The following is an 18,124-nucleotide window of genomic DNA, read 5'->3' as shown; positions in this document are numbered from 1 at the left end:
AAATTGACCAAAAAGAAGTCAAAAATGTGACAAAAAAAATGACAAAAATGTGATAAAAAATGGATGAAAAAATGACCAAAATGTGACAAAAAATGACAAAAATGTGACAAAGAGAAGACAAATTTGATTTAAAAAAAAAAAGTGACAAAAAATACAAAGATGTGATAAAAAATTGACCAAAAAAAAGACAAAAATGTGATTAAAAAAATGGATGAAAAAATGACAAAAAATGACAAAAAAGTTACAAAAATGAGTTGACTACCCAATAAAAAAAAATTATGGAAACAAAATCTGATGACGTGAGGAAAAAGATCCTCTCGGTTCAGGCGGGAGTTAAGAGGTTCATTTCAGCAACCTCACTTTGACATGCTTGTACCTTCGAGTGCATACTTCAAATACTTCTCCTATACCTCTCCCTGTGTGTCATGTTTATGCAGCCAAACAATGCATTTCCCAGAATCTCCCTGCAATTATCAGCCTTTAAGAATCATGTCCGCGCTGTATACTTAGCCCTCCTCCCTCATCGGATCTCTCGCTCGGCCTTATTAAGGTTTCAACAGGCACTTTACTGTCTTTGGTAATAACTGTAACGCAGCTGCCGCGTTGCTAACTCGGCCGTGTTTGTGTTGCGAGCGCAGGTCTGTAATTTGCACTCCTTGGATACTGCGGAGCCGGTGTGGTTTTTGTTTTCAGACACGACCCGTGGAGAGCGGAGGTAAAATCGCTGCTTAACAAAGACCTGCTTGTTGCGCCGCCACCCGCTCCTTTGTTCAAATAAAAACTACCTGTAAGAGGATTACGACTGTGTGAAGGTTATGGGGGCTCTCCAACCACCAAGTGCGTTACTGCAGTGGTGATTTAAAGTTTGGTCACGTGGTTATAAAAGTGATAATTAACACCGCTTTGAGTAATTGTTTCCTTTGGGATCTTCAATGGGAAGCGGATCACAGGCAAAGTCATTATGTTTGCTTTGAATGTGATTGTTATTATGCTAGTTTTTCTGTCATTTTTTTAATTCACACTTTTTGCACTTAATAACACAAGAACACTTTGACAAGATGGGAATAGCATTGTATCTATGGGATAAATGTGGCTAATGCATTTTGTAGCAATGTAATCACTACAAATTCAATGGAAATGGTGTGGCAAGTAAGGATTAAACAACGAGGAGCCGTGCATTAGGTAAGGGATAATGTATAGAACGCTGGTCATTATCGGGAAAATAAGCACCGACAGGACCCCGACGCGAAGCGGAGGGGTCTTGTTTCGCCCTTATTATACGGCCATTTGCCAACTGAACACACACAACATAAACGTCGTACACTTTTATGAAGGTCGAAAGGTTTATTTAATGACTTCCGCGACAAATAGTTCCCAAAAGTTTGCGCGTTGCTCGGCAACGTTTGGCTAGGCTAGAAGCAGCAAGGCTAGTAGCTAGCCTAGCTACTTAGTTGAAAGTGCAGTTGGAGAGGAGGAATAGTGGTGAATCTCTTGGTAAGTTGAAAGTCAGACTCACGCTAACTTCACGAGCGATTCCCCGACTTCTCTCGCAGTGACGGGACAGATAGTGTCGCTACTACGTACGCGCGGAGTGATATGAAAGCACCAACTCCGTTGCCATTGGCAGCGGTCATTATTTTTCTCAGAGGTCCTTTATCAGAAAATAATGACCGGAAGAACGTTGGGAAATCGCATTCAAATCAACGGAGCTTCTACTTACGTTGTGAAGAGCCGTGTAATAAACGGTTATAATGCACGACGCGCAGTGGAGTTACTCCTGCATTATAAGCGTCTAATGCGGCTCCTCGTTGTTTAATCCGCTTATACCAGGGTCCCACAAACGTAACATTTATAATAAATGTTTTTTTCATTTACTAAACTCACTAAATATGCCAGACTCCGGGACTATTTTGTGTGGGTTATTAGCCGGTCACTGAAGGCTGGTCTCAGAGCGAGTCATTCTGCGCTGCTATTACGAGGATCTCAGTCAGGCTCAACGACACAACATCAGCACAGAATCACAACACAACAGGACTAACCCGGAAACACTTTTCCCTGGAAGTAAACACCGATATGCGGCACTCGTGGGCAGGAGTTATTACACTTTTACTCTGTTTAACCTGAAGCTAGCTAGCTAGCTCAACCAGCTCAACTGTTTATGGAAACAGCTGCGGTGGAGTCGCTCACACCTGGGCCCCCCCAACTGAAACTTTTATGTTTGACTTTACTAATCCAGACAAATATGCTTCAATGCAGGATCATTTTATGTACGCCTGAAAATGATGAATAGCCTTAACCGTTTTCAATAGAAATGTAAAGCTCATATGTTATTAACAGTAGCTAACCTAGCTGCTCACTCTCCTCTACAAACATTTATCAAACGTTTTGTTTTGGCCAAAAACGTTGAAATTAACACAAAATCCATCTCATACGTTCCTGTCAGTCACTAATTACGCCTTTATCTGATTCAGCTGTGTCATGCGTTGCTATGGCGACGCCACAGCGGAGTGATATCCCAGTGATTTAACGACCGGACTACGTGTGCGGTTATACCAAAATAATGCACCAGCCAATCGGAATCCAGTATTCACCCAGACCAGGGTATAATGTGTATTAATTTAGATTAAATAACAATATAATATAACAATTATAATAATAATGTCATTGTTTCACAAAATAAATCAATTATCATAATTACCGTGATTAGTTTGACACTTTTAAGCAAATTAAGTGACTTTTTAACATTTCTTTTTGTGTAGAAGGTTGCGAAGGTTCTTGAGTCATCGACTGTACTCTGCAGTTGAAGTACAATTACATAAACTTTATTAATCCCGAAGGAAGACAGTGCAGAGAATAAATAAATACATTTAATTTATATAAATAAGAATTTCTCCCTCATATCCAAAAGGTTTTGTCAGCAACACTAAGGTTTCAGCTGACATGTGGACGAGATAAAGACCAAAGGTCACTCTCAACCTAAACTACCTTTATTCTTCTCACCTGAGTTTTAAATGGAGGCTCAGTGAGATTAAGTCCGTTGGAATAATAAAGGTTGTTTACCTACAGGTTGAGAGTAGCCTTTGAATAAGTGGGAGGGGCTTAGCCAAGCCAACCTCCCAGTCGTCTTTATCTAGTCTGCGTGTGAGCCGGAATCCTTAGTGTTGCTGACAAAGCCTTATGGATGAAAAGGCGAAACATCCTACATTTCGACTACAGAGTACAGACGACAACTCGAACCTTCCTCTAAGATACATTGTTTGTTGTATTTTCTTTTCTTCTGTTATCTGTCGAGGGAATACGGCTCGAATATGATCAATAATCAAGATAAGTACCTGTGCGGTAAAGTAGAATGGAACAGTTTAAGAGCAGGTTGCCTCATGATCAGAAGGTCAGGGGTTTGAGTCCCAGCTCCAGCAGGTGCACACGGCCATCGTGTCCTTGGGCAGGACACTTCACCCTCCTGGCCCCCAGTGTCTGCGTACATGAACGAGAGTGTGAATGGGTGAGTGGATCCTTCATGTAAAAGCGCTTTGGATAAAAGTGCTTGGATTAAACTTGCCTTATTGTTCCCTTATCAAAAAGAATAAATAATCAATTTATATTTATCAAGTGTTTTGTGGCATAAAACATCTTAAACTAAATGTACATACTAATACTAATGTTTCAATTGCAAGACAGGTCCAGTGCCTTGGTGGAGGTCTACGCCATGAGTTTAGTTCAAATGTTATTTCTGACACGCTCTTAGTTTCTCATAATCGTGCAATATAATCAATGCTTATATAACTGAAACTTTATGGAGTTGTTCACCTCTTTAGGGCAGGGTAATGCTATCTTTTTAAATCAATAGGTTATCAGAAGTACATGGAAGTTAAGTAACATGAGGCAACATATAAGGACAGATCTACACTGCAAAAAGTGGATTCTAAGCAAGTAAAAAATGTCTTACTTTAAGAAATAAGTTCTTATTTTTTCCCTAAAAAGTAATAACGTCTTGCTGAGCAAAGTTTTCTTGAGAAAAAAAATCTTATTTTAGGAAATAAAATCTAGCCATTTCTTGTTCAGATATATTTGCTAAAAACATGCTCATTTTTCTTGTAACAAGAAAGAAAAACGTTTTGAATCTTCTTCAGCTTTAGACAAAGAAGATTTTTCTTATTTTAAGAAAAACTAAGATCAACAACTCTTAATGTAAGAACTGATTCTCACAGAGAGATAATACATTCCATTCTTTAAAGTGTGCGGCTCGGTGGCACAGCGGTTAGAGCTCAAAGGTCCTGGGTTCGATTTCCACCAGGACGGGGCTTTTCTGTGTGGAGCATGTTCTCCCCATGTCTACCATGAATCCTCTAGCAGGTGATTCTGACCATCAGCCTGGCTCCACATCATGGAGACGGGGCGCGGGTAATATTATTTATTAAGAACATTTTGCTCAAAAATGTGTGTAATTTAGAACATTTTGCTTAAATCAAGCAACATTTAAGTAAAAATATCCCACATTTTTTCACTAAATAATTCCTTAAATTATTCCATTTTCTGAGGACATTTTGCTTAATTCTAGCTATTTATTTGCTTAAATTTAGTGTTTCTTTCTTGTTTTATGATGAGAAAAATATTCTAGAAATAAGAATTCTTAGCAAGAAAAAAATGCTGACCCCATTGGCAGAAGACAAAATGTCTTATTTTAAGATTTTTTTCCTTGTTTTTAGTAGGGCACTTTTTGCAGTGTATAGAGTAAACTAGGTGCAAACCACACAAAATCATTTTTTTCAAATATTTCTAACCTACCACTAGAAAAGTATCAGATAAAGGCCTTCTAACTCATCCTGCTTGGTCTTATGTCTCTCTGATGACACTTTGGGTTGTCGTAACTTGTCCTTGTTGATCAATAGTTAGTATTTGCAAGTCCAACGTTCAGAGAAGCAGGTCAGCGCTAACTTTAGCTTTCTTCAATTTCCCGAATAAACAACATCATGCCATAAAACCCTCAGCGCTTTATTGCCCCTCTTCCTGAAATCAAATCTTGCTTATCTCCGGGGCATTTGGGTGTTTGGGTCCTGAATTGGTCCCTAATAAACCCTGTGATGAACGCAGTTACTCGACATTAGGGCGGTGATTCGGCGAAGGCATCACGGTGAGTTCAAAGCACTTTTATCAGAGCGTTTTTTCTCCACACTGACCGCGAGGACAGATAAGATGTTTGGGTCTGTCTGCACCAGGCGTTTGCACGGACCGGGTTTATCTGATGTTCAGAGCGGGGCGGTGGGAGTCCTCTGGGGTCGGTCCTGGTTCAGTCTCTCGGTTTAGTCCAAATTTAGTCCAGGTTAATTTTGGCACAAGAAATCCTGTCCAGTCGGTGGTCTAAATTTAGCCCCGGCTTCACGTTGACCTGATGAATTTCAAGGTTGTTCTCGATTCGTGTGCAACATTATAGGTCTTAGTCTTGATGAGGTCATTTCTGTGTTTGGGAAGTTCTTACCAAGGTTGGGTGGTTATTAATGAGGGGGTATCATGCTTTTTTCAGTCACATAGCACCGGTCTATATCACACTACAATGATGACCAAACCTTCTGTTGGTCTGTAAATGCAGTAAATTAGAATAACTGCCTTGCATAAAATGTCTCTCTCAAAATGGCTGCAGAGAATGTCTTGAAATAGGCCTCTGTCTCTTTAAGAACCTCTGACCCTTTCCGACACGCCCCCTCCACACGCTGTCTGTGCAATGGGCGCTCCTTGCCCTGCTTTTTGACCACGAACGTGGGGGCCGCCATTGCTGTAGTACCTCCATAATCGCCGCTAGGCTCCCATTGAAAAGCATTGGACTTTAGACACGTTAAAAACTACTTTAAAGCCTGGTTTCAATTGTTTCAACACTAGACTAGGCTAGATATTCCTCCTGAGATAACGCTGGGTTAGTCACAATATATGAAACCAGGCTGGTTTTCGTAATATGAATTTTTGAAATCTCGTACTTAATGAGGGTCGGACTGTTAGCATTGGAGCAGCGCGAGCTACACGTCACACAAGGGCGGAGTCTACGGTGAAAATCCCGCCTGTATGTCCTTTTTAGGAACATGCTTCGTCAGAGCTGGGGAGGAGGAGTCTGTAAATCCGCCATGAATTCCCCCACGGTCGTGGTCATTATGGTAAACGGGGAGGAGTGAGCAGAAGACGTCCATTTACATGTACAGTCTATGGGTCTGTGGCATCAGTGGGGAGGGGGTTCTGCTGAGGAGCAGTGGTTGGTTACTCGGCTGGTGACGAAAGCTCGGAGGCGTCTCCAGGAGGTGGGGGCGTTCCTAGGAGGACTCAGGCAAACCTATCCCTAAAATGCCCGCCATCGGAGTTTTTACAGATGACTCAAAAATACGTGAATGTGCCAAGGCAACACTTCAGGCATGTTTTTAATGAGGGAATGACATAATAACATGTAGCGCTTGAAAAAGTCAATTTTGCATAATACCCCCTCTTTAAATCATAATGAAGTTAATCTGGACCATTTTGTTCGCCATTACTTTTGCAGATTTGGTCACGGTAACTGTTACTGTTTAAGCAAATTCAACTTGAGTTAAATATTCAACAAGGACTGCATTAAAAAGTAAAGCAGCAAAGGGTTTGATTTGTGAACCGTGTGAGACTTTGGTAACGCTTTAGATTACAGCCTGCAAGTTCCATGTGTAGGTACAAGGAACAGTAATTACACAAGTAAGTAATTACACATGAAAGTGCAAGATTTAGTAACGGTGTACAAAGAGTAATAAAGGTGCACAACATGTAGGTGTACGTGTAACAAAGGCTTAAGTTGATACTGACGGCATCGCGTCATAGAAGGGGGCGTGGCTTCGCCGAGGGGGAAAATAGAATATTTTGGGAAACACAATTTTCCACTCTTTTTAGCCATTTTCTGGTGGAATATAAACATATTTATCACAAACAAACAAATTCAAGTGTAAATCGGCTCCATATGGATATTTTCTCACCGCAGATAAATCAGAAGAAGTGAAAAAAACGGCAGCCGTAGCTCGCGCAAGCTAGCGTTAGCAAGTAGCATGATGCTAACATGATGCATCATGCTCGCATTCTCCGTTATTTATGTATTTATGGGCTGTTGAACCACTTTGCTCCTCTCCATGTCTCTGTATCTTTATTTAGTAGAAAACTATATTCATAGTTCAGAATTTGTTAAAGTAGTTTTTGAATAATTAGAGAAAGTTTAAATTTTTCTCCAAGTTGTTTTCCCCCTTAACTGTTTTCAAACATGACCATATATGGGTGATTCCTGAGGTGCCGTCTGTATCTATCCCAGGGCACTCCGGTTTCCCCTACCACTAAAAACATGCGCAATAGGTGAATCCTCCAGCCAGGTGATTCTGATCATCAGCCTGGCTCCACATCATGGAGGTGGCCCCAGGCGCCCACTGCTCCTTACGGGTCGCCCAGTGGCATCGAGGGATGGGTCAAATGCAGAGGACAAATTTCCCTACGGGGACAAAGAAGTATACAAACAAACAAACAAACACACAAACAAACAAACAAACAAACAAACAAACAAACAAACAAGCAAACAAACACACAAACAAAATACACACAAGGTATGGTGTATGTGCACATTAGTGACACCTTTATTATGCTTTGTACACCTTTATTAAACATTGCATTTTAGTGTATTCACCTGGGTTTGTCCCTTTTTCAGAGCGTGGTGTCCTGCACTGGTCAGCTCCTCCTGCTTCTTCCTCCTCCTGCGCAGCTTCCTCCGCTCCACGACAGTCTTTCACCTCCTCCTTTGTCCCTTCCTTGTTTCCTGTAGCGCCTCTTGTGACGCCTCCACTGTGCTGCAGGTGTGGGGGGCTCTTCAGTGTTTCAGAAGAAGAAATGTGTCGGTCTCAAATGTGTGTGATAATGTAAAGCGTCTTTGAGAGTCCAGAAAAGCTCTGAATGAAACCAATGCATTATTAAAGCCAAAACAACTGCAACTAAACTTTGTGCCCTTTTGTGTCACTTTGTTTACAATATTAAACCTTGCACTTACATGTGTAATTACCTGTACTTACATGTGTAATTACCTGTACTTACATGTGTAATTACCTGTACTTACATGTGTAATTACCTGTACTTACATGTGTAATTACCTGTACTTACATGTGTAATTACCTGTACTTACATGTGTAATTACCTGTACTTACATGTGTAATTACCTGTACTTACATGTGTAATCACTTTCTTGTTCCCTATACCTGCATGTGGAGCTGACGGGCTATAATCTACAATGTCATCGAACCTTTCTGTGTCAACTTGAATGTTCTCCCTGTTTCTGAATGAGTTCCTTCTGGAAATACTATGGGGCCAGAATAATGTCTCCTTGTTTTAGTGTAACGGAACGTCAATGTGGCAGTTGTCTTCACTGTTTTATAAAAGAAACAAAAACAGTTATGTTCCCCATGTTTGTCCCCACAGAGAAACTCCACCCCGCGCTCCACTCCTGATTTTCTCACCTTTTTAACCTCTTAACCCCCACCTCAAACTAAAAATTGCATTGTCGCCACATTTTTGTCGTGTTTTTGTCTCTTTTTTCTGGTTTTCGTAGTTTTTTTGGTGTGTTTTTTTCATTTTTTGTTGCTTTCGCCATCACTTTTTTCTTTGTTTTTTTTGTCATGTCACTTTTAGCCGTGTTTTAGTTGTTTTTTCTCTTTTGTTTCCTTTTTGTGGCTCTTTTATTTTTGCTTTTTCATCACTTTTTAATATGGTTTGAAAGATGTTGGTCTGTGTCCTGTGGCTCAGTTTACCCCACGACCGGGGGAAGTTGAACCACCCGATTTAAAGGTGTAGTTGACTAAACCACATAAAGTCTTATTATTTACATAATCCATTTTATTAAAAAAGTCTATTTTTCCTTCTGCTCCTTCTGCAGATTATGACATTTTGTCTAAAAAAAATAATTAAAAAAATAAAAATGTAGGCCTATTATTTAATTTGCTTGGCTCTACTAGACCCAGTACCAGCAGCAAACAATGCAAAAAGTATAGAATTGTACTTTAACATTTTTTATTGTTTCTTTCTGCTTTTACACCTTTAGCTCCACAGTCCCACCCACTCCCGGTCACGTGTCCGGGTCCAACATAAAAAATCCCATGTATTATTAGCACTGACTTTTCAAAAAAGTCAACTATTAACTATTAAGAGTAATAATCAGCTACGTGCTAACTCACGCACATGAAACATACAAGGTAAAACTGAAGATTTGTCTAAAACGTTGTGAACTGCAAAATTATAACAGTAATTTTGGCGTATTTTCAAGTATTGTTTGTTTCTTTCTTGTAAAATACCCGCGCAGGTGTCGGTAGTTAGCACGTAGCTGATTAGCGGTGTCGTGCCATTAAACTCTTAATAATTGACTTATTCGAAAAGTCAACGCTAAAAATACATGGGATTTTCTGGGACCGGGAGTGGGTGGGATTGTGGAGCTCTGTAACAAAATGACCAACCAACACCAGCAAAAAATAAATAAAAAATACCTACATTTATTTGTTCTGTTGTAACAATAGTTTTAGTGATTGGGCCAAACACTTTTTACATAAACTGTGGCGTTTCCACATTTTTTTGTCAAGTTCAAAACATGTAAAAAAAACATGTATCAAATCTGGGCGGCACGGTGGCACAGCGGTTAGCTCTCGTGCTTCAGGTCCGGGTTCGATTCCCACCAGGACGGGGCCTTTCTGTGTGGAGTTTGCATGTTCTCCCCGTGTCTGCGTAGGTTTCCTCCGGGTACTCCGGTTTTCCCTACCACTAAAAACATGTACAATAGGCCAGGGTGAATGTGAGCGTGTTTGTGAGTGTGCATGTTTCTTCCTCATCACTTTTTTTCCTTGCTTTTTTGTTTAAAATTGTGATATTGTTGCTTTTCCAGCACATTTTTGTTGCTCTTTTGTTTCGTTTTTGTGGCTCTTTTTTCCCCATCACTTTTTAATGTGGTTTTAAATGTTGGTCTCCAGATTTAAAGGTGAAATTGACACTAAACCTCATAAAGTCTTATTATTTTTGTACATTTTACTGTTTCCCATTAGGGATTTTATTTAACCTCTTAACTCCCGACTGAACCGAGAGATCTTTTTCCTCACGTCATCAGATTTTTTTTCCATCATTTTTTTGTTGGGTATTCAACTCATTTTTGTAACTTTTTTGTCATTTTATTGTCATTTTTTGGTCCATTTTTTGTCAATTTTTTATCACATTTTTGTCATTTTTATCGTACATTTTTTGTACTTTTCTTGTCACATTTTTATCAAATTTTGGTCACATTTTTGGCATTTTTTCGTCACATTTTTGTAATTTTTTTGTAATTTTTTCGTCACATTTTTATAATTTTTTGGTAATTTTTTTGCCATTTTTTCGTCAATTTTTTCGTCAATTTTTTGTCAATTTCTTGTGACATTTTTGTGACATTTTCATCATTGTTTTCGTCTCAGTTTTGTTGCTATTTCCTCCCCTTTTTTCCAGAAGCTTTTGGATTGGGGTAAAGCCAAACTGGAGAAAATGTGCTCGGTTCAGGTGGGAGTTAAGGGGTTAAAAGGGTGGCTCCTCTTACCCCACTCTCCCCTAACACCAAACTGGAAAAAAAAAAAAAAAAAAGGTTCTCAAATAAAGCGCTTACATCCCCACTTTGTTGTAAACCTGCTTCCACGCGCCCCGGCTCCACTTCCCCCCGCAGCTCCACCCCGTGTGTTTCGCCTCTCCTTTTCGCCTTTGTCCCCCCGGAAGCGCAGGGCTGTCCCACCGCAGCGGCTTTTCTGCTCGCATCTGGATCCGCACACACACAGTCCCAACAACTCCTCGCCTTCTTCCCCAACCAACTCACCCAAACCTTTTTTACGCGCAGGCCGAGCTGATCTGTTTCCACGCCGCTCAGTCTGCGCAAGGAAAGAAAAGAAGAAGAAGACGCAACGACGCAAACGCGCTAAGGGAGAAGTTTGGAGGACACTCACTGGCTACTTTTTCTTTCTTTTTTTCCCTTTTACCCTGGGTCATACTTTCGTCGAAACCAAGAGGCAGCTGCTGCACAGAGCGAGGAAGAGAGAGAGAGAGAGAGGAGCAGAGAGTGTCGCCTCAAGTTAAAAGTTTGTTACGTCGTCGTGTTTTTACGCTCGTGCCGCTCACCGTGTGCGCGTCTTCTCAAACAACCTTGGCTACTTTGCATCGAACGCGTTGTTTTCTCCCCCCTCACTCGACTCTTTTTTTCCCCTTCTTTTTGAATGAAGTTTGCGTCGGGAAGTGGAAGAAGCCGCAGCGTCTCCATGAAGAAGGAGCTCAACGTGGGACAGGCGCAAACTTTGTCCTAACTTTTACGAACGCACCTGGGGCGACTATTCCCCCCACCCCCCTCCCCTCCTCGAGTTTGCGCGTCTCTGTGTTGTTGTTTTTTTAATTCTATCTGAACGCAATGAAGTCGCTGTTGTTGCTGTCCGCGGCTTGCACTCTGGTCGCCTTGGCTTTTTCCACCACCGCGGAGCAAAAGCTGAGGAACTGCAACGACGTGCGCGCCGCGTACAGCTCCAAGGGATTCAACGTGAACGACGTGCCCAACAAATACGTAAACGGTAAGAAGTCTTTTTTTTTTTTTACTATTATCTGGGGGTATGGGGGGGGTTTCGAGCTTGGAGGAGCCGAGAGAGACCCCCCACAGGTCGGGGAAAGGTGTCCTTGTTTTAGGGGGGTTCCCAAGCGGCGGAGGCGGAGGTGCAACTTCGTCTGTTGTGTTGTTTCAGGCCAGTGGTGAACTTTTTGAGAGACTCCTATGCAGGGAGTTGGTGTCAGAGCTTCTCACAGTGAGCGTCCTCGCGAGACAGGCCGTTTCACCTTCCCAGTCCCACCACTAGGCTAGAGAAGAAAGGTCTAAAAAAGAGCCTTGGATAGAGCCTAAAGGGAAGCCGAAAACATGTCCTCTTAACCCAAGCCTGAACCAGCTTTCTCAGCTTTACCCGAATCTAAGCGGGCACCTCATTTGAAAGCTAAGACCTTCCAAGCGGACATCCTTTTCCTTGCATCGTTGCTGCGTTTTTATCCATTTTTTTTGTCACTTTTTCATCAAAATTTCCTCAATTTGTCGCCACTTTTGTTGCGTTTTCATCTAGGGCTGAAACAACTAATCGATTAATCGACGACTAATCGATTATTGAAATAGTCGACAACTATTTTAGTAATCGATTAATCGTTTTCTGGTTCACACAGACTCAAATAGAGGGCAAAATACATGAAAATTTAGTATTTTTGTGTATGTAGTGCACTTTGTACATTGTAAATTTCATGAATATCTGTTTGTGTCTCATCCAATCAGAAGCAGAATTAGCACCAAGAGCCTCCAACAAACATTTACTTTACGTTTACTCCATCAACACGTCCTCAAGCGGATCCACTTTAGCTTCATGTGATAAAAAAAAAAGGAAAAAATAAAATGTTCCTACACCATTCATAACCAAGCGACTAATCGATTAATCGTAAAAATAGTCGATAGATTAATCGATTAGAAAAGAATCGTTAGTTGCAGCCCAATTTTCATCCTCGTTTTGCTCTGATTTTGACACTTTTTTTTCCAAGACGCTTTTAAATTTGGGTAAAGCTGGAAATGATGCACTCGGTTAACGGCCCTGTACCTGATTTTTTCATTTCAAACAATGACAGAGGAAACCACCAAATTAAAATGTTAGCTGAGGTGCAAACTAGGGCTGAAAGATATATCGTTATCAGATATGAGCATTCGAAACATTAAAATCATAAAAAGCAACATATAAACGATACAGATTTTCATGAACAAATCTGCTCTCTTTTTTATTATGTCTTTATTTTTCTGGAAAGTGCTTGTTTTTCACCTTATATCGAGACATCTGGCATGAATATCGAGATATGAAGTTTTGGTCCTAGTACAAGCTCATCCCCAGTCTTCCTAACACATTTGTAGCATCACAGTTCTTCACGGGGACACGTTTTATCAGCACATTTCACAATTTTCAGGTTCACGTAGACAAAGATGCTTAAAAAACTATCATGAACTATCAAAACTTTCCTGAAATTGTTTCAAATGCTTTAGATCTACAGTGTTTTCCCACAAGTTCTTCTCCTTGTCCTTTTCCTTGTCCTTCTTCTTGTCTTTCTTCTGGTCCTTCTTGTTGTCCTTCTTCTTCTTGTCCTTCTTTTTCTTCTTCTTGTCCTTCTTCTTCTTCTTGTCCTTCTCCTTGTCCTTCTTCTTCTTCTTGTCCTTCTTCTTCTTCTTCTTCTTTTCCATGTGATTCAAATGCTTTAGATCTACAGTGTCTGAGTGTGCAGTTTACTAAAGGAAGACAAAACAAATTTCATTCCATAACTTGAAAAAAATTATCAGGAGGTTAAGAGATGTTTGACCGAGAAGAAAACCTAACTTTAATTAAAGTGCAGACGACCCCAAGTACCCCCGGCTAAACCCTGTATAATCTCTATTCAATCCTGGCTTTGAACCTGTTCTCGGGTAAAAGGTGATATGTTTTTGTTTATGTGTTTGGCCTGTCAATAGAACACTTAGTGCAGCTCTACATGAAGAATGGGTTGTTAGCTCTCCCTAGTTATAATAAATCTACCTCTTTACAATGCCACACAGACGCCTCATTATCATCATCATCACTCTTACCTGCCCGGGCGACCAAGATGTTCAGTTTTCCGCCATGAAGATCTTCCTTGTAGGGAGTTCCTTCAAACGTTTGAGCGTCACTGTCCCGAATCCAACCAGGAATGTGTTGGAGCCCCAAGAGTGACCCGGGCCGGGCGAAAGGGCATCCGCAACACTGCGCTTTTTGTTCAGCGGCGACACTCGACATTGCGTTCACGGCGGCTATTTGTCAATTCTGTGGTAAAATGCGAGATGAAGCCGGTGTCGAGGCGCTCGAGTTGATTGTTTTTTGTGTCTGGATTAGAGAGAGGTGAAAGAAGGTGTTGTGTGAAATGTCAGAGTTTAGATTAGAAAGGGATATTTCAGGATTTTTGACATAGGGTCTCATTTCCTAGCTATCCAGAGTGTTGCTGGTTACTGGAGATATTATTGTTGTAATTCATGCAGTTCTTATGTTTGAAGAGCTACGTGGCGCTAGGCTAGTGCTAGGCTAGCGCATTTCTATGGTATCAGCTAGCCTGCATTAAAAACAGTCTGACCTCCACAGTGCACCTGAGGCAAATCACTTATAACACCAGACTAACCATATAAATGTTCACCTGGAAACAAACAATATGTAATCTTCACAATAACATGTTTAAATATTGCACTGATTCAATGTTTCCCCGTAGATTTATGTGGGAAATCGTAGTTTCAAGGTCCCTTTTCTCAAAATGCATTTTTCTCTCTTTATCTCCACATCAGTAGCAACTAAACCTTGGACTGAACCATATTTTGAAGATTTTTTCAGAGGGATTTTTAAATATGTAAATCCTAGCCTGATTTATTGATTTTTAAATGTCAAAAAAATAAGGCGAAAGATTCAATTTCTACAGATTTCAGATCAAAGTTTATTTAAAAACTAAGCAAGGAATCCACAATCCCCTCTGAAAAGGTCTTGGCAACTCATTTATCAATAAAATAAAACCATACATTTGAATGCATCTCAATCCGTTATTCAGATTGTGGCCATTTTCAGGCATAAAACAACTTGTTTTTATATGAAAACGTCTAATGACAATATTTTTTCTTCTCACATTTATGCCAGTAATCTACAGCAAAAGTTTCAAAGTGATATCTGCGAATTTGCTCATTTTCACCGGCAGTTTCTCACCAGAAGTTTCATTTTGATACAATCTGATGAGAAAACGCATTGCTCATGAGTTCTGCTTGAATATAGTGGACGATCAAACTGTTTTTATCATTGTCTTGAGAATTATAAAACAAAATGGCAATGTTCATAAAGGCCATTCAAGCCTCTCCGTTTTTGCAAGCAGTTTTATCATTTAACTTCTTTTCCAGCTTCAGTGCCATAACTTTGATTCCGCTTTAGCTTTAGCCCCAGTTGCTTCTGTATCCAGACGTCGCCCTAAGGTTTAAAGGACTGACAGTTTACTTATTGCCTGTAGTTCACGTGGAGAGCCCCCGTGAACAACAATACAGCTGTTTAGGGGCATGTGCTAAAAGTTGCGGCGCACTGTTAGCTGAGAGGAAGCAGCTCTGAAACATTTGGGTATCTGGAGCTGAGAGGAAGCAGCTCTGAAACATTTGGGTATCTGGAGCTGAGAGGAAGCGGCTCTGAAACATTTGGGTATCTGGAGCTGAGAGGAAGCGGCTCTGAAACATTTGGGTATCTGGAGCTGAGAGGAAGCGGCTCTGAAACATTTGGGTATCTGGTTTTGCCTCGGGCCAAAAGTGCAGCTGCCGGCGGGCGGGCGGCTCGGTGCGAGGAGTAAATATAGGCTTCATTTAGGAAACGCTTGTAGCTCATTCATAACAATAAGGGCCATAATCAGCGCAGCGCCCCCACCGAAACAAGCTGCTGTGTTTACTCCCAGGCTTCCTCAGCGGAGACGGGCGCGCTGTGAAGTGTGCGGCTCGTTCTGTAAACAACTGCCCCGCGCTTTAGCCACAGCAGCAGATACCTGTGAGCTGTGCCATCGCGGTTCGTGTTGTAACGCTGTTCTTGAGTTTAGAACATGCCTGCAGAAGTCTGAACCTTTCATTTTTTCCTCCACTTGTCTCAATCGACTTTGCAAAGTGAAAGCCCATGGCCACGCTTCTTGTTTTTAATCAAGTTTTGGTCACTTTTTTAATCAAGTTTTTCGTCACTTTTTGAAACAAGTTTTGGTCACTTTTTAATCAAGTTTTGGTCACTTGTTTAATCAAGTTTTTCGTCACTTTTTGAAACACGTTTTGGTCACTTTTTAATCAAGTTTTGGTCACTTGTTTAATCAAGTTTTGGTCACTTTTTGAAACAAGTTTTGGTCACTTTTTTAATCAAGTTTTGGTCACTTGTTGAAACAAGTTTTGGCCACTGTTTTAATCAAGTTTTGGTCCCTTTTTAATCAAGTTTTGGTCACTTGTTGAAACAAGTTTTGGTCCCTTTTTTAATCAAGTTTTGGTCCCTTTTTAATCAAGTTTTGGTCACTTGTTGAAACAAGTTTTGGTCCCTTTTTTAATCAAGTTTTGGTCCCTTTTTTAATCAAGTTTTGGTCACTTTTTAAATCAAGTTTAGGTCACTCTGGTGGCTGCCGAGGTTTTATTTTTCACATAAAAAGTTACCTTCTTCTTCTTCTTCTTGTCCTTCTTGTTGTCCTTGTCCTCCTCCTTCTTCTTCTTGTCCTTTTTCTTGTCCTTCTTCTTCTTCTTCTTCTTCTTCTTCTTGTCCTTGTCCTTGTCCTTCTTCTTCTTCTTCTAATTCTTCTTCTAATGAGGTGTATATAGCTCTCCAGTCAAGAAGCTTTTAGATTTGGGTAAAGCTGACTTGGAGAATTCATGCTTGGGTAAAGTTGGGGTCAAGAGGTTAAAAGCGCATTATAAAGCATTTTAAGGAAGACATCCTGACTTCCTTGAATCACCTTTATATCCAAACAGAAAGCAGTAAACATTCCTCAGTCACAATAACTCCTGTTGCCAACAACAGGTGACTTTGACTGAACTTTCCAATGCAATTTCTGCCATAAAAAAAAAGCAAAAGAACACAAAAAGTCTTTCTCAAACCTCTAGAGTCATAAGAGTAAAGATTTAATACCCATCACAGTCAGCTGGCTTTATTCATCTGATTTAGAGATTATTGCATCAATGGTTTAGTCATGGATTTTAGACACAATTTAGTCTATTTGAGGTCAACTTTGTCAAACTTTGTAACCTCTTAACCCACGCCTTTTCCGACTGGAGTGTTTTCTCCAGTTCAGCGTTTCTCAAATCCAAAAGCTTCTTGACCGGAGAGTTTCCAGCCTACAGTGTAATGGCTCATTTGAAAGCTAAGGCCTACAAAACTCATTTAAACTGATCTTTTTCCTCGTGTTGTTGTTTCTTGTGTGGCTTTTTTGTTGCAGTTTCTGTCGTCACTTTTTTAATCAAGTTTTGGTCACTTTTTTAATCAGGTTTTCTGTCACTTTTTTTTATCAAGTTTTGGTCACTTTTTAAAATCAAGTTTTGGTCACTTTTTAAATCAAGTTTTGGTCACTTTTTAAATCAAGTTTTGGTCACTTTTTTTAATCAAGTTTTGGTCACTTTTTAATCAAGTTTTTCGTCACTTTTTAAATCAAGTTTTGGTCACTTGTTTAATCAAGTTTTGGTCATTTTTTTAGCAACTTTTTCATCACTTTTTTTCATCAACTTTTTGTCACTTTTGTGGTCACTTTTTTCTCTCTTTTTTGTCACGGTTCTATTTGTTGCTTGCTGCGTTTTCATCATTTCCATCGCTTTCTTCCAGCACGTTTCAGATTTGAGCAAACTGGAGAAAAAGTGCTTGGTTCAGGAGAGGGTTTAGAGGCTCAGCTTGTTCCTAAATCTTGATCTTGCTCCGGTGGGACTTGGAAGGTCAGACGCTTTATGGGATGGTGCTCGGTTTGAGAAGCCCAGGTCTAATCATGAGTTCAGTTGCTGCGGCCTGATGCGGGAGGTTGTTAACACAGGACGTCCCGTTGTAGAGCGAGGAGGAGGAGGAGGAGGGCTGGAAATTCCTCTGTGCCCCGCATACTTCAAATCCCTCCTTCTCCCATTTCCTTTTCATTTTTTTCATGGTACCTTAAGTGAATATGCACACACTCACTTCATTCATTTTTTTCTGTCGGATGTTTACGGAGATGCAAGAAGTAGATGGTGGACTTGGCTCCTTTTTTGATTCTCTCACAATTTCAAAGTTAATATGTTCATCAAGTCCTCACTTTTGGCTAACTCTAAACCCGACAAACCTGGTGTTCTTGGTAATTGAGGACAGTGCTTTAACAGACAGGTGGTCCCTGCACTGGAAGTTTGTTGGAACATAACTTCTTATTATTTCTGCTTTATAGGAGATCTTTTAGGGCTAGAATATGGCTTTTACGTCTGAATCTGAAATGTCAGTGAAGAAGTGTTTATAGGATGATTGGTGTCTCTGGCCAGAAAACACACTTACAACTTTCCCTGCGCCGGGTCGGCAGCGCAATACACACTAATGGAATCACGAAG

At 40.5% G+C, this 18,124-nt stretch overlaps 1 protein-coding gene across 1 annotated transcript in view; it reads left to right on the top strand.

Moving 5' to 3' along the window:
- The first annotated feature begins 11,224 nt into the window (after positions 1-11,224).
- Positions 11,225-18,124, top strand: part of gpc4 (glypican 4) — a 105,075-nt gene continuing 98,175 nt past the window's right edge. The window contains exon 1 of the mRNA XM_079556310.1: positions 11,225-11,588. Within this exon, the coding sequence (XP_079412436.1) occupies positions 11,432-11,588 (157 nt within the window). The 5' untranslated portion in view covers positions 11,225-11,431. The remainder of the gene's footprint in view (positions 11,589-18,124) is intronic.

The sequence above is a fragment of the Gobius niger genome (genome assembly GCF_951799975.1).
Source record: "Gobius niger genome assembly, chromosome: 5".
NCBI lineage: Eukaryota > Metazoa > Chordata > Actinopteri > Gobiiformes > Gobiidae > Gobius > Gobius niger.
Note: the sequence above shows the minus strand (reverse complement) of the source record. Positions and strands in the feature narration are given on the sequence as shown.